Raw genomic sequence first — 24,277 nt, forward strand, 5'->3', positions numbered from 1 at the left:
TCCCCGTGCAGTGGGACACTCCTGCTTATCAGCAGGGCTGGCAGCCTCTTCGAGACTACTCTTGAGGTGGCTATGAGGATGCTACTGTTAAGTGCCACCGGAGGAAAGATGCGACCGACACACAAATTAGTTGCAATAATCACACAGGCAGTTTATTACTCACAAACCCTTTTGGTGTGCCTGGGTACAGCTTAAGGGGGCCCTGTCAGCTGCTCCTCTCGGCTGGCTTTGGTCAGAGCTCAGAGCGGGTGGAGACGGTCCACATCAACATTGGAGTCTGGCGACTACTGCACCAGGGGCCCCCTCAGCTTTAGTACCCTTTCTGGCTAACGCCTTCTAACAGGTGTCAATCTGTAGGATTATCACCTCAAACCACCTTTTTGGGAGTTTCTTGCAGGGAACCCCTTTATATCAATCTACTGAAATGTTTACATTAAACCACTTTTAAAGATGTTCTTATTTTCATTAATTTACAAAGTTAATATAAATAACACCAAGCCACTTATCTATGTATAACTTTACACACATACTAACTGGGCTCTGCTTGAAAGTCAGAGTCTGTTTATCACATTACAGAGTTATGGCACTAAGCCACTAGATTAATTCCTATCCAATTGGCATAACTTTACTTAATTTTAATAATTATTTTTAATATCCTTTTAATTACTTTTATATATCTTACATATTTTTATATTTCTATATATTTAATTACTATAACCTTATATACTACAACAGTTTCTTTTAGGCTCATAGTCTGAAAGAGACCCATCATGTAGTGGCCTTTGTTATTCAGTAGGCCTGTTGGAATTCCACTTCTGTGACAGCTGGCTGTGGGAGGCAGCATATTAATCAGCTCTGTAAACCCCAGTTCACTCAGCTGGAGAAGGGGGGCACGGGCCATCTTCCCAGCCTGTGGTGAAGAGGACAGTGGGTGCTCACGGAGCAGCCTCACGGGTTCGCGCGCAGACTGAGCCGGGGTGGCCGCGAGTCTCTCCTCTGCAGTCCCCTCTGCGGTAGATTGCTGAGCACCAGGGCCACAGTCCCCTCCTCTGCAGTTCCCTCCTCTGCAGTCCCCTCCTCTGCAGTCTCCTCTGCAGTCCCCTCCTCTGCAGTCTTCTCTGCAGTCCCCTCTGCGGTAGATTGCTGAGCACCAGGGCCACAGTCCCCTCCTCTGCAGTCCCCTCTGCAGTCCCCTCTGGGGTAGATTGCTGAGCACCAGGGCCCCGTTCTCTCCTCTGCAGTCCCCTCCTCTGCAGTCCCCTCTGCGGTAGATTGCTGAGCACCAGGGCCCCGTTCTCTCCTCTGCAGTCCTCTCCTCTGCAGTCCCCTCTGCGGTAGATTGCTGAGCACCAGGGCCCCGTTCTCTCCTCTGCAGTCCTCTCCTCTGCAGTCCCCTCTGCGGTAGATTGCTGAGCACCAGGGCCACAGTCCCCTCCTCTGCAGTCCCCTCTGCGGTAGATTGCTGAGCACCAGGGCCCCGTTCTCTCCACAGTCCCCTCCTTCACAGTCCCCTCTGCGGTAGGTTGCTGAGCACCAGGGCCACAGTCCCCTCCTCTGCAGTCCCCTCCTCTGCAGTCCCCTCTGCGGTAGATTGCTGAGCACCAGTGCATTTGATGTGGTCGTGCAGCTTTAGTCCTATGCTGTCAGGTCAGCTAAGACCTTCATTTTCTTTTAATCACAGTGTATAGAGAGGAACCATTTTTTTCCTGGATAAATTCTTAATAGGCTTTTGTAAATTTGTATGTATTTTTTGAGAATTTGTCCCTAGCTTACACTCTTCATTTACTCAGCATATCTTTATTTCATAGGAACTATGAGTATTACTTAATCACTATGTCTTGATTATCGTCAGATTCCTAAGTGTGGCGTATAATTGACATTTTTGCTAGTTGTATGCTTGTCACATGGCCACGAGCCAGATCTGAGGGCAGAGCATTTGAGGTTGGTTGTGGTTGTGTTTTCCACCGTGTGGTGGTATTGTTTTTTGTGAGGTAGAGCTGAGATCTACCTTTTGTGTGACATCACACGTGGAGACTAGTTACCCAGCTTTTTTTTTTTTTTTTTATTAAATTTAATGCAGTGACATTGATAAATCAGGGTACATATGTTGAGAGAAAACATCTCTAGATTATTTTGACATTTGATTGTGCTGTATACCCCTCCCCCAAAGTTAAATTGTCTTCTGTCACCTTCTATCTGGTTTTCTTGTGCCCCTCCCCTCCCCCAACCCCTCTCTCCTTCTTCACCCCATCACCCCTCCCCCCACCCCCCACCCCTGTTGCCATCACATTCTTGTTCATGTCTCTGAGTCTCATTTTTATGCCCCTTCTATGTATGGATTCATCTTAGTTTTTTTTCTGATTTACTTATTTCACTCCGTATAATGTTATCAAGGTCCATCCATGTTATTGTAAATGATCCGATGTCATCATTTCTTATGGCTGAGTAGTATTCCCTGCTGGTGGGAAAGTTACCCAGCTTTTGAGGACATGCTTTTCGTTGACAGTACGCCAAGCTGGGCCTGAGCTTGGTGGTTCCCGGAGGCGGAATCAAGAAGAAAGCGGCCGCAGCACCACAGGCCAAGCCTGAAGGCGCCTCTGCCACAGCGGAGGAGGACGAAGATGAGTACGCGGGAGGGCTGTGCTAGGCTCTGCCTCTGCGCCTCTGCGGAGAGGAGGGGACACCTGACATCGAGGACACGGGACTTGCCTAAGGGCATGCAGACTTCACTGCACCATGGCTTTGAAAGCTAATGAAGACTAATGTTTTAGTTACTGGTTCCCCAAATCACCCATTGTACCCTCTACCTGTAAAACACTTTTTCCCCCCAGAGACACCAGGGGAAATTTACAGAAAACAGTACTGTCACATTTTAATACAGTTAATTTTAAAGTTTGCAGACCAAATTCTGGGCAAAGTATGTTGTAAACAAGAGGGAGAATAATAGGCACAGATATTCTTTTTCTTATAATTTATTGTTAGAGAGTTTTCCTTGCATTCTATTTACTTGCTGCTAAAATTGAAGTTTACTACTTAAACAAAATATTGTAAACATTTTTTATGTTTTGGAAAGGAAATTTATCTCCCATAATGTTAGTTATATTTAAATTATTATTAAATTAAATCATTTCAGAGGCAAGATTGGGACAGGAAGCTATTTTGATCCTTACAGTATTAATTAACCGAATAAAAGATGCAGTTCAAGTCTTGTATGTAAGTTTGGAAGGTAGCATATGAAAGTGATGCTGTAAATGTCTTCAGTTATCTGTGAAGTGGGTGTTCTTCCCACCAAAAAAAACACGTAGTGACTGTCTCAAACCCACTTGGTTTTTGACTAAGTGTGAACTGATGTGGGCCTTTTTCTGTGTTCTAACAAAGAGGTAATGTTTTCATCAATTTATTTATACATTTTTTTCTCTCCAAAATAATTTGATTCATTTAGTCTTGTAACAGGACAGTAACGTGATACGGGAAATGCTTTATACCATAAGAATTTAGCTGAAATGGGAGAATTGCTTTTGAAGTGCTTACATTTAAAGGACTGTGCTTGCAACATTTTGATCCTTTGTAGGTATTCCTAGAAGGTGATGTTGAAGCATTCCTCTTTCACAGAACGAGGCTCCACACACCAGCCGGGTGCATTCTGCAGGCCCTGCTGCCCAGAGTGGCTCCCGTTCATTCGCGCCCTGTCTCTCCACATCTGTCTACCTCATGTGTGGGGGGGGGGGGGCATGGTTGTTAGGGCTGAAATCTTGATTGAAGGCCTGATTCAGAACTCTAATAAATCTGATCTTTTGATTCCTTAAGTTGCGTACGTAGTTCAGTGGGTAGTAGCTAATTTTTGATAATTGTTTGGAGATTAACATTGAACAATCTCAGTAAAACTGTTTAGGCAGTTGTAGTTAATGACATTAATATTTCAAAGTTCCTATCATTGCTGTTGTACCCTTTAGTTCCAGGGAGAAACTTCCAGAGTCTTATTGGAGCTAATTAACAATCTGTTTAGACAGACCTGGGAGCACTTAAACAGTATTTGTCTATAGACCATATTATCCATTACAGCCTTGGATGTTTCTTTTTTTTAACTTTTACTCTTTTCTTACATATTAAACAAAACCCAGGCAGGATTCAGTCTATTCTGTAGCAGCAATGCAAGCGAGTCTTCAACAGCATAACAGGTTTATGCAGGTGCGACCTCTGACCACCCTCCCTGCCCACATTTAAGAGCTAATGTGCAGGGCCTGTGGACGGCAGGGCTATTCTCTGTGGTGTCCAGTAAAAAGCATCAGTTCCACACGTGTGCATTTAATTTTCCACTTACTTATGTAAGTCCCTATTTTCAGAGAATAGAGTGGAAAACTTGTGTTTACAAAAGGAAAAATTGTTTTCCAGAACTTATGTCATTACTTTTACCAAAGTGGAAGTCTGCATGAATATGTTCAGAATTTAATATTCAATGTTCTATTAAACTGTAAGTACAGTCAGCCTACAAAATATATATATTAAATATGAAGAATTTATTTGTACATATGCAGAGTATGATATGTGTGCTTTATTCCTATTTTTTTCCAGCTCTTAAATGAATAGAATATTAAATGTTATTATGGAAATGCAATTGTTGCTACCTATGGGGAGATAATTATGAAAATAAAATCTGAAACATAAATGTGATTACTCTTTTTCTAAGAACAGTATTTGACTATTGAGTTGCATTTTCTGCTCTGTGGGAGTTAGTTAAGTACCTTTGGGAATTACTTTAAACTATTTGGGATTTTAAGATACCGGTAAGTTCCTGTCATACCACATGACCTACTACATGGTGAGATAGATGACTTCAAAACATCTGCCAAAAAAATAATTGTTTCATGGCGTTAAGTGAGGTAAAAATGCATGATTAGGAGGCTAAGAAAACTTTGTTTGAAATGCCATTGTTTTGCATTTAAGCAACTAGTTTAATAGTTAGCATCTTAATTACCAGTGGATCTACTTATAATTGATCAGATATTTTTGAGTGCCTGCTGTGCGGTATTTTCTCAGACTGGGAACCAGTATGATGTACTAGCTGACTGCTAGAAGGCGGAGTGCGAGGGGGGGAATGCAGGGAAGGAGCGGCGCTTGGACATGATGTGAGTTAGCATTTCTTTCAAGACACCTTGGAATGTTCTGAGTGTACCTGTGGTCACCTTGGTATTTTATAGCAGTGGTCCCCAACCCCCCCCCCCCCCCCCCAGGCCGCAGACCAGTACCGGTCCGCAGAGAAAGAATAAATAACTTACATTATTTCCGTTTTATTTATATTTAAGTCTGAACAATGTTTTATTTTTTTTAAATGACCAGATTCCCTCTGTTACATCCGTCTAAGACTCACTCTTGACGCTTGTCTCGGTCATGTGATACATTTATCCATCCCACCCTAAAGGCCGGTCCGTGAAAATATTTTCTGACATTAAACCAGTCCGTGGCCCAAAAAAGGTTGGGGACCACTGTTTTATAGCATTAAGGTGCAACAGCTAGGAAGAATGAACAAACTCTATCTCCCTCCATCCCGCCCTTTGTTTTTATTAGGCTGGTACCCATAAAGGGATTAATATAGACTTTAATTTGATGTTAAATTTAAGGACAGTAAAAATGTCTTGAAAGAAAAAGGACTGAAGCAAATATTAATTTTGAAAAAGGAGAACAAACTTCCATTTGAGGGCTTTTTTTTTGTTTTTGTTTTTTAACAGACCTTTGTGCATAGGAGGAAATTATAGGTCTTAATTAGCATTCAAAGGCAGTGAGTACGATTTCCCTAAGTAATTAGATCCCATTAATAACTAGGTTAATTAAATCCCCTTAGACTTTAAGGCTTAAACATTTTAAATTACATTTATAGATATTTTTTATATCTGATTCTCCCAAAGCTTTCAAGGGATCTAATTATATGCACGCCTAAGCCGTGTGTATGGACCCAGGTGTAAGTGTCTGTGTGGAGGTGGGACAGTCAGGATATGGAGAAGAAACATTCGGGATGGGGAAGCTGTTGAAGATGTCAGAAAACCCAACTCAGCTACAAAACCATCCCCAAATCCAGGAACATATCAAAACGTGTTGCCAATTCTACACTGTTCTAAACACCACAGCTTAGTTCGCTTAGTATGAGTGTATCACCCTGCTCAGTGACATTTTTACAGCATCCTTAATTTCAAAAAACCATATTCAATCAAATCCCTAGTATTTGCTAAAAACCAGTTGTAAGGAACTACTGGCAGCAGAATGGAATCTACCCACAACTTCAATTTTGAACAGAAATGTAAAGGCGGAGTTGTACAAGCTGTCTATGCAATAGGCTTCTGCAGCACTGTCTGTCCTTGCGGGCAAGGACCTCAGTGCGAGGAATGTAAGCTGTAGGGTGTTCTACCTCTTGAACTGGAAGCCCAAATTCTAGAAAGGGCTCAAGAAGAACTTTTAACTGAAGAGGAAAGACAAGATTTTTGTGTACAAGTTCTATTATTGAACAGGGCAGTTCAAATCAATTTTGTTTCTTTTTTTTCTTTTTAATATTTAATTTTTTCTTTTATTAATTTTTAGAGAGGAGAGAGAGAGAGACAGAGAGAAGGGGGAGGGAGGAGCAGGAAGCATCAACTCCCATATGTGCCTTGACTAGGCAAGCCCAGGGTTTTGAACCGGCAACCTCAGCGTTCCAGGTCGACGCTTTATCCACTGCGCCACCACAGGTCAGGCCTCAATTTTGTTTCCGATTTCTTTTTCTCTCCCAATCACCATCCCTCCAACATGTCACCCTTGTGAAATCACAGCCAGATCACATCTTAGCTTCAGGCATTGAAACATTTTTATCGTTTGGCTCTTGACATTTGGAAAGCTTGGAACTCAAGATGCCCTTGCTGGGCCCTGGGAGGCTGGGAGCTGGCCCCCTTTCCAGGTGCTCACTTATCTCCAAGCATATCCTGAAATCCCAAATGCACCCTGGCCAGAGGTCTAGTCATCAGGTATGAAGGCTGGGGAAACAAAGAGTTCTGTAAATTAAAGATTTTCATGACTTTAGCAACGTTAGATCAATTTGGTTTGAAAAGTGTTGGATAAATATTGGTTAATAGAAATTCAGAGTGACAAACTTAATTCTCAATAGAAAATCACTAGAGAACAGCCAATTTTAATAAAGTTTATTTGTTGAGTGCTTTTGTTCATGTATGTACTAATATTTATTTGGTGCCTACAATGTGCCAAGCACTGTTCCGGAAGATTCAGTGGTGAGGAAAGAATAAAGGCCTTCCCCCATCCTGAATGTTTCCATATCTTGGCTATCCCATCCCACCTCCACACAGACCACTTACATCAGGGTCCATATACATGGCTTAGGCGTGCATGTAAGCAGGTGAACATCCCACTGCAATCCAGATCATCCAGTCAGCTTGCAGGCATGTTTAAGAGGGATGTCCGGAGTTTATTTTCAGAACATTGGCTTAAATAATTTAAATTTCTTTTTATTTATTTATTCATTTTAGAGAGGAGAGAGAGAAAGGGGGGAGAAACAGAAAGCATCAACTCCCATATATGCCTTGACCAGACAAGTGCAGGGTTTTGAACCGATGACCTCAGTGTTCCCAGGTCAATGCTTTATCCACTGCCAGAGATCAGGCAATTGGCTTAAATAATTGAATGCTAGTTCAAATGGAGTCTCGACAAAAGAGTGAGCTGGTATCTGTGTTATCAGAGAAGAGTAGAAGGCTCAAGAAGAGGAAATGAAGGGAAGTGTTACGATTTATCAGGACCTGACTGCCATTGAGACCTTGGAGAATCCTTACATCACGGTCCTTAATCATTCAGTAAACATTGATTGAGATGTTGTTATGTGGCTACAAAGAATCGTGAGCTATGGTTCTTGTGCTCAATGTCTAGCAACTCTGGTCCTGCTCCCCATTTTCTGACCCCCTTGCACAAGCTCTGTGCCTTTTGACAGCTGCAGAAAAGACAAAAAAAATAAAACAACAAAAACCACGTCCAGGCACAGATTGTCCCATTGGTCATCACAAATTCAACTATGGATAGGGACAGGATAACCTAGAGGAAGGCAGACTGAGCTGGGCGTCTGGAGGGAGTTGTGAAGCATCCCTGTGCTGCAGAGCATCCAGGTACAAGGTGTGCACAGGAGCCATTCACTCCCTGAATGACCTAGAACTTCAGGGTTCCCAACGGTTTCCCCACAGCGGCCTGAGATCACATCACAGTTCTCGTGCCTCCTACCCAGGTCCAGCCAGGCTTGAGTCTGGAGTTTGGAGGTGCTCTCAAGCCAGGACCAGCTATGATTTTGTGGGGCCAGTACAAAATATATAAAAATGCAGGGCCTTTAGAAAAGGAAAAAAGAGACAAAAGTGTTCTTCTGTGCCTCTCTCTGCCAGTCAGTATTTCATATTAGCTATTCAATGTCAGTCCTTTGGGTGCACACCCTCCTGGGGACTTGTGCCCTGCCTGTAATGTAGTACAAGATTGCATTCCTCATGCTGACTCCCTGCGCCCACGTCACTGGGGCAGAGGCAGCAGCAAGTTGGAGAGCCGGACAGGGAGTGGGAGGCCAAGAACGTGACCTGAGGAGGCGGGCCCACAGGAGCCGAGGCTCTGAGCCCTGGCACACCCTCTATTGGCCAACAGACTTTGCTTAAAAAACACAATTATGAGGATAAAATTATTTAAGAAATACACCTGACCTGTGGTGGCGCAGTGGATAAAGTGTTGACCTGAAACGCTGAGGTTGCCGGTTCAAAACCCTTGACTTGCTCGGTCAAGGCACATATGGGAGTTGATACTTCCTGCTCCTCCCCTTCTTCTCTCTCTCTCTCTTTATATATCTCTAGCTCTCCTCTCTAAAATGAATAAAGTCTTTAAAAAAATGGAAATGCAAGATGACCCCAGGTGCAGGACCCTCTGAATGTTCCCTGTTCGACTACAGTGGTTCCCTGCCAAAGGCCAGAGCAGTGGCCACGGGCTTCAGCTTAGGTAAAATTTCCCCTCCTGATGAACAGCTTTTACTTTCTTTTAAAATAGAATTCATTGGGGTATAGGTTTCAGGTGTGCACCTCAATAAAACAATGTCTGTGCCCTGGCTGGGTAGTTCAGTTAGTGAGAACGTCATCGTGACATGCTGAGGTTATGGATTCTATCCCCAGTTGGGCACATAGAATAATGAATCAATGAATGCATGAGTAAGTGGAATGATAAACTGATGTTTCTCTCTCCCAAGTTAATAAAAATTAAAAAGACATCTGCACACCGCATCATGCACCCATTGCTCCAAGTGTCTCTTCCCATTTTCTCCCCCTTTGCCCGCCTCCACCTACTCCCAATTTTTACGTTTGAATGTGGACCAGGGAGTCCCTTTTACCTCCCAGCCTCAATATTCTCCCGTTCTGGAGGAGTTCCCTACGGGCCCTGTTCTGTCGCAGGAGGGCAGGGATGGATTCATACCGCCCAGATGCTTGGTCCCAAACAGGAGTAGGTAGAGGCCTTCCAGGCTCTTTGCTGCAGGGTAAATAAGCACAAATAACATTTCTTATGATAGTATTGATCCCTTCTCATAATCCAGCTTCCTGAATTATTAAACTAAGAGATACCATTGGGGGTAAAGGGAAAATACAACTATGTGGAGAGGAGAGAGGTTTAAGGAAGCTGATTGTATCGGACTACAGGAGCGGAGCCCCAGTCCAAGTAGAAATGCAGAAGAAAGCCTGCTGAAAAGAGACCTGTGCTTATCAGCAGATCCTGAGCACTGCTCACAGCTATGATCTAAGCTTGCCGGTGTCCACACATTTCCTTGCTCCCGTTTTGTTTCTCTTTTGCTTTCTCATTTTGATAGGGGAACTCAAAAGTTAGAAATTTGGCTTCAGTAATAAGTAGCCTTTTAGTTATAGTGAATAGGAGATATTTAAGGGTTAGGAAATAGTTAATCTGCTTGTTATTCTCTCTTTTAATGGCTTCCTGGCCTTTACTTTGAAACGTAGCAAAAACTTTACCTTTGTAGTAATACAGTGGTACCTTGAGATACGAGCAGATCAACATACGATCTTTTTAAGATATGAGCTGCGACTCAGTCCGTATTTTTGTTCGAGATCCAAGCGAAATTCTGAGATACAAGTCGTGATTTGGGAAGCTGCCACTAGTTGGCGCATTGGCACACGGGTCCAGTATTGGCAGCACAACACCAGCATCTCGTTCTTTCTCACAAGTTACCCGCATAATCAAGTTGAATCTCGTGCGCTGTACTCGTTCTTGCATCATTTTTGCATTTTTTACTAACTTTTTCTGTGTGCTATCAAGGGGCCGAAGAAAGTGAATATAAAGGACAGTTGTGAGAAGAAGAAGAGAATGATGTCGATAGAAGTAAAGCAAGAAATAATAGAAAACATGAGCGTGGTGTACGAGTGATTGAACTGGCAAAGCTGTACAACCACAATCCATCTACAATTTGTACCATCCTTAAACAAAAGGATGCCATCAAAAGCGCAAATCCAGTGAAAGGAACTACAATTCTGTCCCAATTAAGTACAAATATCCATGAAGAAATGGAGAAGCTTCTGCTGGTGTGGGTGAAAGAGAAAGAACTGGCAGGAGATACAGTGATGGAGACTGTAATATGCAAAAAGGCACATATTATTTATGGCGAATTGAAGAAGAAAGAACCATCAACCTCAAAAGAGGCAGCAGAAGATACGTACGTTTAAGGCAAGTCACGGCTGGTTTGAAAATTTCAAGAAGAGATCTGGCATCCACTCGGTGGTGAGGCATGGTGAAGCTGCGAGTGCTGGAATTAAGGCATCACACATTTTGCTGCGCTTATCGCAAAGGAAGGCTGCATCCCCCAACAAGTGTTCAACTGTGACAAAACAAGATTGTTTTGGAAAAAAATATCCTGGAAGGCTTTCATCACCACAGAGGAGAAGAAGCTGCCAGACCCATGAAGGACCATCTGAACCTTGCATTGTGTGCAAATGCTAGCAGTGTCTGTAAAGTAAAGCCATTGCTAGTGTATCATTCCAAAAATCCTCGGGCCTTTAAGACTCACAAGATTCTTAAAGAAAAACTGCAGGTTATGTGGTGTGCCAATGCTCGGGCATGGGTTACGTGGCAACTTTTTATTGAATGGGTAAATCTCATCTTTGGTCCTGCAGTGAAGAAATATCTCCAAGAAAATAAACTCCCGCCTGACCAGGCGGTGGTGCAGTGGATAGAGCATTGGACTGGGATGTGGAGGACCCAGGTTCAAGACCCCAAGGTCGCCAGCTTGAGCACAGGCTCACCTGGTTTGAGCAAAGGCTCGCCAGCTTGGACCCAAGGTCGCTGGCTCGAGCAAGGTGGTTACTTGGTCTGCTGAAGGCCCATGATCAAGGCACATATGAGAAAGCAATCAATGAACAACTAAGGTGTTGCAACAAAAAACTGATGATTGATGCTTCTCATCTCTCTCCGTTCCTGTCTGTCTGTCCCTATCTATCCCTCTCTCTGACTCTCTGTCTCTGTAAAAAAAGAAACTCCCGATGAAAGCATTACTAATCCTTGAAAATGCTCCAGCCCACCCACCTGGTCTTGAAGATGACATTCTAGATGAGTTCAAATTTGTGAAACTCCTCTACCTCCCACCCAACACGACTTCAATCTTGCAACCTATGGATCAGCAGGTCATTTCCAACTTTAAAAAGCTTTACACAAAGCACTTGTTCCACCGCTGCTTTGAGGTGACTGAGAATACAATTCTAACCCTTTGAGAGTTTTGGAAAGATCACTACAACATCGTGATATGTTTACACATTATTGACTTGGCATGGTAAGAGGTTACAAGAATAACCTTGAACTCAGCATGGAAAAAGTTCTGGCCTGATGTTGTTGCAGACAGGGACTTCAAAGGATTCGAACCAGAGTTGGAGGAGACTGTGTCCCTTGGAAAGTCGATGGGTCTGGAGGTGGATGAGGGTGACGTAAACGAGCTCATCGAGGAACATGAGGAGGAACTCGCAACTCAGGAGTTGAAGGAGCTACAGATGATGCAACATATGGAGCTTCTGCAAGAGATTAGTAGTAAGGAGAAGGTAGAGTTGGAGGAAGTGATTTCTACAAGTGAAATTAAAGATATGCTGGCAATGTGGGAGAAGCTTTCAAGTTTCATTGAAAGGAAACACCCAGAAAGTTTCAACTGGTTGTGCTTCAGCACTTTTTAATGACCCCTGTTTGTCATATTTCCGTAACATTTTAAAAGGCAGGCAAAAGCAAACCTCTTTGGATAGATTTTTATTCAAAAGTCCTGCAAGTGAAAGTGCCGAAAGTGCAGCCAAAAAGGCAAAAACAGGTGATTATTAAATGAAAAATACGTAATGTTAAGCTTAGGTTAAGTGTAAAGTTAAGAAAGTGCATTTTTTTACAATTAAGTTTTTGTGGTTTCATTTTAAGTAAAGAAAGTGTAGTTTTAGTTTTGTTTAAAGTAAAGAAAATGCAGTTTTAGTTTACATTTAGTGTTAAGAAAGTGCAGTTTTAGTTTACGTGTCTACAGTGCCTGCATCCCTTCCTCCCTCCCTCCTCCTCCTCCATTCACCTCCATTAGCCGCACTCGTCTGTCTCCAAGGTAAGAATACAGTATTAAATAACACTTTTTTCTTTTATTTCATTTATTTTGTTATGTATTAGTAAAGTATACATGTGTGTTTCTTAATTAAAAACATGTCTTTTTCATAATTTAGGATGTTTTGGGGATGTTTCACAGGGCTGGAATGGATTAAATCTATTTCAGTTATTTTAAATGGGAGAAATTTGTTTGATATACGAGTTGACTGACTTACGAGCTCGGTTACAGAATGAATTAAACTCGTATCTCAAGGTACCACTGTCTCAGGAAAAGCTTACATTGGGGGGGAGGGACCTGACAGTTAGAGGAGTTTAATCAATATTGTTGTTTGTAAAAGCCGAGCCACAGGATTTACAATGAAAAGTTAAGGCCTATAAACTAATTAAAAACTTAGCTCACCAATCTTAAATCTTTACTTTGTATCCTAAGAAAATAGGGAGTCTTATCACAGATAATTCCCAGAGGCAGAGGATGCCAGAGGCACCAGGCCCTGGCTGCTCCTGGGAGACTCCTGCCCTGGCTGTCTTGGAGATTTACCAGGACACCAGAAAGAACCATCCTGATTGGCTTGTGCTACAGCAGAATAACCTGCAGAGGAGATGTTTCTGCGACTGATCCTCTACCTCCTGTACATTTGTACATGACTAACTGCACAGGATTTTTACTTCTTTTCCTTTTTTTCTCTGAACCCTATTAAAACTGCCAACATCAAGAGAGTATTAAGGAAGCTTTGTGGACAGGACTCCCCAGCCTTCCAGGGTACTGGTATTTCGGAATTAAAGCCGCTCTTATACTCAGTCTGGTTCATCTCTTTTGATGGGCTGAGTACAGCAAGCTGCCCCGAACTGGCTTGTTCCAGTAACAAATTGGCCTTCTGGAGATGTCCCCTCCCCCAAGGCCATGCTGCCCCAGACATAGGTCTATGCCGACACACACGGCCTAATCACCCATACCTGTCCATAAGCCACCACTTTACAGATGAGAGGGAGGAGAACACAGCAGGGAGAATGCATCACAGGTCCAACCGGAAGGAGCCACCACGGGGAAGAGTGTAGGAACCTGGAGTGGGAATGAAAAAGCAGAGAGTAAAGAAAGGCCAGGGAAGCTGCCAGCCCATGTGGGAGACAGGAAGCTGGCTGGACCAAGGCAGACTGTGCTCCGCCTCTCCCCAGCAAGCTGGAGGCTAGGAGTACCCCCTGGGAAGCAATGCCACAGGGTTAACATCTCTGACACCTTCCCCAGATCTCACCTTGTGACAGCTCTGAAGACCCACCTCCTGCTGTTATCCACCAGGAAACAGTTTTGCAATGTTAACCTCTTTATTTGCTGTTTATTCCTTTCCCCTCGTTTTTGGCATAATAATTTAGGTTTATCAAGGAGAGTCTCAGCTTCTTCAGGGTTCCAGTGTTAGAATTTTTGAAGCCGTTAGGTGGAGCTGTGGAGCACATTTAGGGCTTGCTGGGCAGGATACTGCTGGTCACAGGGAACCTCTCCATTTGTGATCTAGGCCCAGAGTTACTTTACAGAGATCAACGTGAAGTCATTGTTGATAGAAACTGCAAACAACAGGATGGGTGAAGAGTTTTCACCAGATGAAAACTTGCAGCTATGGTGTCTATCTCTTTCTCTCTGCATCACGCACATATGCTTGTGACGTACAGACACACTCTTTTCACAAAGCCTTGCTTGTAACCTATTGTTACTATCCTTGTCCCAAGCCTTACCATGACATCATGCAGTGGACAAGAACTGTCCTGTCCTTTGCTAAGGCTCTGTCCTGGGCTTCTTACATGGGGTTGGGCCGTAAGAATTTGGTCAGGACAATTCTTTGTGTGGACTTGTTTCTCTCATTGCAGGTCATTTAGCTTTCCCTGGCTCTTGCCCAGTAAATGCTAATAGTGTCCCCCAAGCACTGTGACCAATCAACAATGTCCTTCCACACATGCGGTGTCCCACCAGGGCTGGGGTATATTGTCCCTTGTTGGAAACCAAGACAGTTTTGAGAATACAGTGTCCCTCGGTCCTGCTTTCTAAACACTTACATAACATCACAGCATCCTGGCTCTAGGCCATGCTGTCCTTGGTCCCACTAGCCACATCTCGGGAGGCATGCACACAGAGAGCATTCTAGCATTGCAGAGAGTGCTGTTGGACAGTGCCAGTCCCGATCGTTCTTCTGAAGTACAGCTGAGAACTGTTTCACGCCTGTACCACAGAACCCTGAGTTAGAGGGTCTGTGCAGGTGGAGCACCCGCTGACCAACCCTGGCAATCTGTGAGATGCCAGCTGCAGCCATAGTCCCTCCCACCTGTGCAGGTGCAGGTACAGGTAAAGCAGTCAGACTGTCCATTTCTGCAGCTCTGCAGCCAAGTCTTGCTCACGGTCCTTCATTTGGCTCCCTCTGTCTGATCCTGAATCTGCCGCCTGCCTGGTGCAGGGTACATGTTGTCTGGGACCCCACGAAGCCTATATATATTTTTTTTTTTTTTTTTTCTGAAGTTGGAAATGGGGAGGCAGTCAGACAGACTCCCACATGTGCCTGACTGGGATCCACCTGGCATGCCCACCAGGGGGCGATGCTCTGCCCATCTTGGGGCGTCGCTCTGCCACAATCACAGCCATTCTAGCTCCTGAGGCAGAGGCCACAGAGCCATCCTCAGCGCCCGGGCCAACTTTGCTCCAATGGAGCCTTGGCTGCGGGAGGGGAAGAGAGAGACAGAGAGGAAGGAGAGGGGGAGGGGTGGAGAAGCAGATGGGCGCTTCCCCTGTGTGCCCTGGCCGGGAATCGAACCTGGGACTTCTGCACGCCAGGCCGACGCTCTACCACTGAGCCAACCGGCCAGGGTCTGCCTACATTTTCTTTACCTGACCTCACTGGATTTATTCTTTCTCCTATGGGTTCACAGGTTCACTTTCATGCACAGCCCTTGCCCCTTTCTCCTTTCAGACTGAATTATTCATATCAGAAGAAGGCTTTCTAGTTTAGCAACCCAGAAACATTCAAAGGATTCTGTCAGAAGTACTGTTTTCCCCTAATACCAAAAACAGAGGCTCAGTTACACAGAACACATCAGGCATCGGGACTTGGGGGCTGGGACGGTGGGCACTCCTCAGGGAGACACTGTGGGTGGCTTCGGAATGTCTGCCACCAAACGCTGCCTGTGTAAGTGGGTTTCCCAGTTACTTCAACAGGAAACCATGATACATGAAGGAACCATTAGCAGAGAGAGAAAGACACATGCTTTAAACAGGATAGACATCTCCTTGCCCGGGAAAGGGACTGGGAGCTCCCAGCAGCCCGCTGGTGAGGATGTGAGCCTGCTGTGGAAGCAAGGCCCACCCAGGACTGTTTCATCTCGACTGTCTGTTTCTTACAACTTTCTAGCAGGTACCATTTCCTGGGTGTGTCACAGGCCATTATTCCCATGAGGTGCTCCTTGGAAAATGGTTCCCCCAAACAGCTCACAATGTTTAAGAAAAGCTGTGTGGTATCTTATGGAGCTCCACAATGCACTAGCGTATTAAGGGTTCTGAGAAGTTCTAGCAAGAAAAGAGTCGTGAATGTGTAACTCAGCATTCCCTGATGCATTTGACCCTATGACCTTCTCTTACAGTGAGGGAGGAAGGGCTGGCTGAGTTAGTTTGAAAAGTAACAAACCACAGCTGTGCAGCCCCTTTATCAGCTCCTTGAAATAACTTGCAACACAAGCAAGAGAAACAGGATATGTGAATAGTCAAGGACAAATGGTTCGAATCTTCTCTCCTACCCCCGCCCCTCCCAGAGACACAAAAGTCACGTAGGCCTGCAGACAAAGAAATCCCTTGTCACGTGCAAACTAAAGCTGTAAAGGAATAAAAGATTTAGAAAAGCTAATTTGCGGGAGCTCGTGTTTTGTTGCCTTTTTTTGGGTCACGCTGCTCCACCAGCTAACAACCCCCACTTCCTCCAGCACCTGTCTGAGCATCTTTGCCCTCCAGGGGTCACTTCTGTTGTTTCCTGCAACAGCAGAACCCCATCCACATGCTACAAACGAGGTACCTGAAAGACGAGCTATTATACGGGAGGTTATCTGCAGGTTGTCAGCCCAGGAGGGCCACGTCCCCCTCGTGATGACCACACTGGAGCCCACCTGCAAGAAACCCACAGATGCAGGTTTTACTGGGTGAGAAGGACCCATTTTAGAACAACCTCGCTGGTGAGGCCACTGACTAGTACAACAGCCATGTAGCACTTTATAATCTAACTCTCCGCAGGGATAGGGAGGACGTTTTTCAATTAGGGTAAGAACAATCCTAAATGTTCAGCAATTTGCCCTAGATCTACACGTCCTGGGCACTCTCCTCTTTACCAGTCTGTTGTACAGAGACACCATTTGCTCAGGTTTCTTCTACTCATACGTTGCAGTTCTGCAGTCTAGATCGACAGAGTGCAAATCCATTTCTGTTTGTTGTGGTTGAAAACAGAAACTTCAGAATTAAAGCGGTGAGGATTTAAATTCCAAAGTTGTCCTGGAAAAGTTGCTAAACCCTTCTGCGCCTCAACTTTCTCATCAGTAATACTCCCTACTTTGGCTGGTTTCTGTAAGGATGCACTCAAATGGAAGAGAGTATGACAGAGTTCTCACTTCGAGGAGTTTAAAGGCCTAAGGGGAATGTGACTGATACTCACTCAGCAAGCAGTATGCATCGGACTGTTAGTGAGACTGGAGCCACTCCACTGGGGCTCAGCTTTGTAGGGCAAGTGACTCAACCTCTCTGGCCCCCGTTTTCTCATCTGTAAATGGAGCTCATATAAGTCCCCACATTCAAGAGTTGTTGGGAGGACAAGATAATAATAGGTTGCAGAGCAAATAAGTTTGTAAAATTTGTGTTACTTGATTTTGCTCACTTTTATTGTTAAAAATGGCCACTGCCCACAGGAATTGCGTTGCCCAGGTGATACTGATAATTACCTTCTTGTTTGGGAAGGAGCTTTGTTATGCTAATGTGTGCTGGAGGAGGCGTTTTCACGCCAAAATGTTATAAGAAGGAGAATCGAGGGGAAGGAGGACACGTTTTTTTGCAGAGAGAAAGCAGCCAAGATGGCAGGGTGCTGAAGGAGAAGCCAGTTTGTAAAGAGAGGAGAAGCGTGCAGATGGGGAACATGAGGTGACTGAGGCTACTGGGGCCTTTGATTCTCGGAAAACCAGGAGAAAGTCAGTGGCTTTGGGAGCCCTGAATGGAAAGGAAAGTGTTTTCCCACTGTGTGTATTTACACTGTGTGCCAGTGCGAGGCTGGAATAAAAGCATGGCCCACCAGTTTTCGGCTCTGCTGTTTCTCTGCCGTCTGTCTGAATCTAATGGGAACCTGCACCTGAACAGCGGCCACGGTGGCCACGGCGGCCATACATATGTATAAACAACTTAAGAGTGATGTCTGGCACATTTCAGAGATTTGAAGTAATGGGATGAGGAGGCAATTTTAGAAAGGACATGGAACTATTGCTGGAAGAAAATAGAATCCTTCCTCAGTATCGCAGGAAAAGCGTTCCAGGGACACAGACGTTGGAGGATTGGAGCTATAGATTTAGTGGAGCAAAAACAAAGGACTGCCACCAGGTGCCCAGTGCTCACCCACAACCCAGTCGCTCAGCTCTGCATTGCTGCAGAAGAAGTCCAGCCTCTGGGGCAGGGGCAAAGGAGCCCCACTCGTCCCCACCAAGCCCAGGAGGAGGGCCAGGACCCCAAGCTGCCATTCCATTAGCCCAGCATCTGAGCCTCCAGTAATCCAGAACAGGCTCTGTTCCCATCTGACCCGTGTTAAGGACCACATGGCTGCTGAAGGCTGCTGAAGAGACAGGGTGCGCTAATACCTCGGGCCTTTGTTAACATTGTTTCTTATCAAGCTTGACTTGAAAGGGTGGGCTTTCTTTTGACTATCCAATCTCTCTCTCTCTCTCTCTCTCTCCTTTTTATTATTATTATTATTATTATTTTTTTTTTTGGCAAGAGAGACTGGAAGAGAGAGAGATTAGAGGCATCAATCAACTCATATTTGGGGCACCTTAGCTGTTCACTGATTGCTTCTCATACATTCCTTGACCGGATGGGGGGGAGCCCTCAAACTGAGCCAGTGACCCCTTGCTCCGGCCAGTGACCCTGGACTCAAGCCAGCGACCTTCCCAGTTTAAGCGAGCAACCCCACGCACAAGACTGAGCACAAGCCGGATGAGTCTGTACACAAACTGGCAACCTTGGGTTTCAAACCTCAGATGTCAGCGTCCTAGGTCAACACTCTATCCACTGCCATACTGGTCAGGTCAAATTATCCAATCTCTTTCCTGGCTTTTCCTGGGACTACTCTGGTGCCTCCCCTTTTCCAATACTTTTCCCAGATTTTCCAGGGTTTCTGCCCTTATCCTATCCAGTCCTTCCCCCAGGCTAGCCTCCTACCCTTTATGGCAGGGGTCGGGAAACTTTGGCTGAGAGAGCCATGAGCGCCACATATTTTAAAATGTAATTCCGTGAGAGCCATACAACGACCCGTGTATGTTACGCATTATCCAATAAAAATTTGGTGTTGTCCCAGAGGACAGCTGTGATTGCTCCAGCCACCCGCAACCATGAACATGAGCGGTAGGAAATGAATGGATTGTAATACATGAGAATGTTTTATATTTTTAACGTTATTATTATTTTTTTTTATTAAAGATTTGTCTGCGTGCTCGCTTCGGCAGCACATATACTAAAATTGGAACGATACAGAGAAGATTAGCATGGCCCCTGCGCAAGGATGACACGCAAATTCGTGAAGCGTTCCATATTTTTTGGTGGTTACGGGGGGGAGGGAGGAGAGGGAGAGGGAAGGGGGAGGGGGAGGGGCACAGAGAGAACTAGATAGAGGGTGACAGGTCAATCTGACTTTGGGTGATGGGTATGCAACATAATTGAACTTTAAGATAACCTGGACATGTTGTCTTTGAATATATGTATCTTGATTTACTGATGTCACCCCATTAAAAATAAATAAAATAAAATATAAAGATTTGTCTGCGAGCCAGATGCAGCCATCAAAAGAGCCACATCTGGCTCGCGAGCCATAAGTTCCCGACCCCTGCTTTATGGTCACCATTTTGGCTCCTACTGCGCATGTCTCACAGTTTTGCTTCATCATCTGACATTTACTGCACATCCCTCAGTGGAGGAATTGCCCCTCACTGTTTATACTCCCACCCCGTAATCTGGGCAAATGCAGTTGTTCTCAGGGAGATTAGAAAGTCAGTCTTTCTTGTCCACTCTGACACTAATCCTTCTGGCAGAACAATTCCGGCTGTGCCCTGCTATGTCTGAAGTCTGTTGTTTCCTAGTTAATCTGGCTTAATTAGATACCTAGCTTCCTTCTCTTTCGTAAGTATCTAACTAGCTACATACTGTAACAGATTGAGAAGCAAACCTTGACATTTTAAATCAGTTGGTGAGGTGGAGCTTGGGTGGTGGTTTAGCAGGTATACGACACAGGATCTAGAGCAGGGGTCCCCAAACTACGGCCTGCGGGCCACATGCGGCCCCCTGAGGCCATTTATCCGGTCCCCGCCGCACTTCCGGAAGGGGCACCTCTTTCACTGGTGGTCAGTGAGAGGCCACAAAGCACAGCATCGCTCACGTACAGTACTACTTCCGGTGACGCGGGACGCACGCGTCAGGGCTCCGGAAGCATGTCATATGACGCACATCCGGTCTGCGGCTGCGGCACCCCACATCACCGGAAGCCCTGTGAAATAACAGCAGAAGTAAGAAGAAAGGCAAAGCACTATAACCATTACTACACAGTACAGTGGCCCCCATACTCTCCCAAATGTACAACAACATAATGGCCCCTATAACCTCCCTTTGCCCAAAACTCTCCCCCCACATTACTACACACCATGTTTCCCCTATTATAAGACCCTGTCTTATATTAATTTTACCCCCAAAAGACGGGAGCTGTCTTATTTTTAGCAGGTGTCTTATAATAGGGGAAACATGCAGCAGTGGGCTTCCTACAGAGAAGGCCCACCGCTGCTGCTGCAGATGTCCAGGACACTGTATACACAGTGTCACAGGCTGGTCACCACCATCCCTGAATACAGCACTGGAGGGGTGCTGGGCAAGGTGGCATGTTTCCCAGTTACTAAGCTAATAGCGTGCACTGGCAGACCATTCGTGGAGGGAGAATTTGTTAAAGAGTGCCTTCTTTCTGTTGCCAAAGAGATGTGTCCAGAAAAGGCAGACTTATTTAGTACAGCTAGTCTTTCAGGATCTACAATTACACGAAGGATTGAAGAAATGGGAGACAATTTGCATCAGCATTTGCAAAACTCCGCAAGAAAACTTTCCTATTTTTCCTTGGCACTAGACGAGAGCAATGATGTTTGTGATTCTGCACAACTTCTAATTTTTATTTGTGGGACGAATGACGATTTCGAAGTCACAGAAGAGCTTGCTGCACTGCAAAGCATCAAAGGAACAACTACAGGAGAGGATATCTATGAAAAGGTTTCCCAAACTGTGAAGGATTTGGAGCTACTTTTAAAGTAGCCAGTGTGACAACTGATGGTGCTCCTAGCCTGGTGGGGGGGGGGGGTCTAAGAAAGGAGTAATTGCTCACATTAACCTAGAGATGGACAAACGTAACCATTCTCATCCAATAGCCATACCCTGCCTCATCCACCAACAAGTGCTATGTAGTAAATCACTGAAGTGGTGGACTCTGTTATGAAAATTGTGGTATCTTGTGTTAACTTCATTAGAGCTAAGGCACTAAACCACAGACAATTTCAGGAATTTCTGTCTGAGCTAAATGTTGCCTCTGAAGATGTTCTGTACCACACAGAAGTCCATTGGCTGAGTCGAGGGAGAGTTTTGAGACATTTCTATGACTTACTTCCACAGATTACAGCTTTTATGCTTTCAAAAAACAAAGAAGTACCAGAGCTCAATGATGCCAAATGGAAATGGCATCTCGCCTTTCTGACAGATGTAACAGAGCTACTCAACAGTTTCAATGTGCAACTTCAAGGAAAAGGGAAGCTCATCTGTGATATGCAATCACATGTGAAAGCATTTGAAGTAAAATTAGGCCTCCTTATCAAACAAGTGAAGGAGGAAAATTTCTGCCATCTCCCCTTAACTAAAAATCTTTTAGCGGAAAAACCCTTGATTGCATTCCCAAAAGAAATATGTGTGGATTCACTGGAAAAGTTGCAAAAGGAGTTCCAATTCAGATTTAAAGAGCTTCATCTCCATGAACAGGACATACAGCTTTTCCATAACCCATTTTCTATTGACATTGAAAATGTGGATTCAATTTACCAAATGGAACTGGCTGAACTGCAGAATTGTGACTCTCTGAAAGGCGCGTTCAAGTCAAGCAGCTTGCCTAATTTCTATGCATCTCTCCCCTCTGAGAAATATCCTAATCTCAGGAACTATGCACTCAAAATGGCAACCATCTTTGGCAGCACTTATGTCTGTGAACAGAATTTTTCCAGAATGAAACATCTGAAATCTCCAACCAGATCTAAACTAACTGATGCACACTTGCATCACTTGTTATGGCTAGCAGCGACAAATATGGCAAAAGCAGGCCCATAGTTCCCATTGAAATACTGGTCAGTTTGTTGACTTAAATTTGCTTGTTCTTTATTTTAAATATTGTATTTGTTCCTGTTTTGTTTTTTTTACTTTAAAATAAGATATGTGCAGTGTGCATAGGGATTTTTTTTTTCAGGGACAAAGAGAGAGAGCCAGAGAGAGAGAGACATACAGGGGCAGACAGACAGGAACGGAGAGAGATGAGAAGCATCAATCATCAGTTTTTCATTGCAACACCTTAGTTGTTCATTGATTGCTTTCTCAAATGTGCCTTCAGCAGACCGAGTAACCCCCTGCTTGAGCCAGCGACCTTGAGTCCAGGCTGGTGAGCTTTATGCTCAAGCCAGATGAGGCTGCGCTCAAGCTGGTGACCTCGGGGTCTTGAACTTGGGTCCTCCGCATCGCAGTTCGACACTCTATCCACTGCGCCACCACCCGGTCAGGTGGTATAGGGATTTGTTCATAGTTTTTTTTTATAGTCTGGCTGTCCAACGGTCTGAGGGACAGTGAACTGACCCCTTGTGTAAAAAGTTTGGGGACCTCTGATCTAGAGGCTGGTAGAGAGGCTAAGACTGCCCTTTCAGTTTCATGTTTCAAATTCTTGATTTCCAAATGAAAGCATCTGGTCCCTCAAAGGGACAGACGGAGAAGCAGCAGTGGGCTGGTATCTCCCCAAATGGGGGCGAAAATCTGAGGCCTAACCCTGGGCTGACCTGGCGGGCCTGCCCTCTACCCAGGGATCTTCTTCTTCTTCTTTTTTTTTTTTTGTGCTGGACTCAGCTTGGTGCTTCCTGGGCAAAAAGGTTGCCCTCTTGGGCTAAGCATCTGCGAGTGCCGGTCAGCCACCCGCACGCCTGGTCCCGGGCTGCAGGGAGTGACTACACTTCCACAGCCAGAAGAGGGAGCTGTGCTTCGCTGAGGGAGCCGGATGGTGACCACGGAGAGCGGATGCAGAACCAGTCAGGCTGGGAGTGGTGTTCACTGTCCCCTCAAGGGTATCAGTCAAGAGGAGGGGACTAGCTCCCTCAGATGCTGTCTCAGTTTCCCTACTCTACCTGTCCTGTCTCACTGGCCTAGTGCACGAAGAGCTGACGTTGAGCATTTCCTACCACACTGCTGGCGTGGCCACTACCTTCCACCTGCGCTAAGGCAACGGCTCTTGCCTCCCACTCCATTCCACTTTCTACCCAGCAGCAAAAAATATAAGTGAATTTCTAAAAATATAAGTGAACGCATGTTATGTTCTTCCTTAAAGTCTTTTGAGAGCCTCTTTTTTTTTTTTTTTTTTCTGAAGCTGGAAATGGGGAGAGATAGTCAGACAGACTCCTGCATGCGCCCGACCGGGATCCACCCGGCACGCCCACCAGGGGGCGACGCTCTGCCCACCAGGGGGCGATGCTCTGCCCCTCCGGGGCGTCAATCTGCCGCGACCAGAGCCACTCTAGCGCCTGGGGCAGAGGCCAAGGAGCCATCCCCAGCGCCCGGACCATCTTTGCTCCAATGGAGCCTTGGCTGCGGGAGGGGAAGAGAGAGACAGAGAGGAAGGAGAGGGGGAGGGGTGGAGAAGCAGATGGGCGCTTCTCCTGTGTGCCCTAGCCAGGAATCAAACCGGGACTTCTGCACGCCAGGTCGACGCTCTACCACTGAGAGCCTCTTCTTGAACTTAGAGAAATTCAAACTCTTTTATATGGTTTCAGCTTCATTTTGTGCCAGTTGCTTTCAGAAATCAAGTCCATCTGGACTTGGGTGAGGACAGGCCTTACCAGATGAGGATAGTACATGTGTTCCGAGTATGAATTCCGTAGACCTCACTGCCAGGTTGCAGCATGGACACTGTGTATATTTTATAGAACATGCATTAATTTTCAACTTTGAAGCCTCATTCAGTCTGATGAGAAAAACAATCTAGACCAGCACTATCTAATAAAAAATATGATGTGAGTCACATATGCAACTTTATATGTTCTAGTGTGGTAGGCAGTTAGACAGACATGAGCAGAGCAAGGACAGTGGGTCAGGTACAGCATGTCACCAGAGCAAGGACGATAGGCCAGGCCT

At 45.2% G+C, this 24,277-nt stretch overlaps 1 protein-coding gene and 1 non-coding gene across 2 annotated transcripts in view; both read left to right on the forward strand.

The window, feature by feature from the left end:
• Window positions 1-4,655, forward strand: part of NAPG (NSF attachment protein gamma) — a 29,845-nt gene extending 25,190 nt beyond the window's left edge. Inside the window, exon 12 of the mRNA XM_066352867.1 lies at window positions 2,507-4,655. Coding sequence (XP_066208964.1) covers window positions 2,507-2,647 — 141 coding nt within the window. The 3' untranslated portion in view covers window positions 2,648-4,655. The remainder of the gene's footprint in view (window positions 1-2,506) is intronic.
• Window positions 4,656-19,307: 14,652 nt separating this feature from the next.
• On the forward strand, window positions 19,308-19,414 carry LOC136383609 (U6 spliceosomal RNA). Its single transcript, XR_010747434.1, has one exon. It is a non-coding gene; the product is annotated as a U6 spliceosomal RNA (small nuclear RNA).
• Window positions 19,415-24,277: the final 4,863 nt, after the last annotated feature.

This window comes from Saccopteryx leptura, chromosome 11 (genome assembly GCF_036850995.1).
Source record: "Saccopteryx leptura isolate mSacLep1 chromosome 11, mSacLep1_pri_phased_curated, whole genome shotgun sequence".
NCBI lineage: Eukaryota > Metazoa > Chordata > Mammalia > Chiroptera > Emballonuridae > Saccopteryx > Saccopteryx leptura.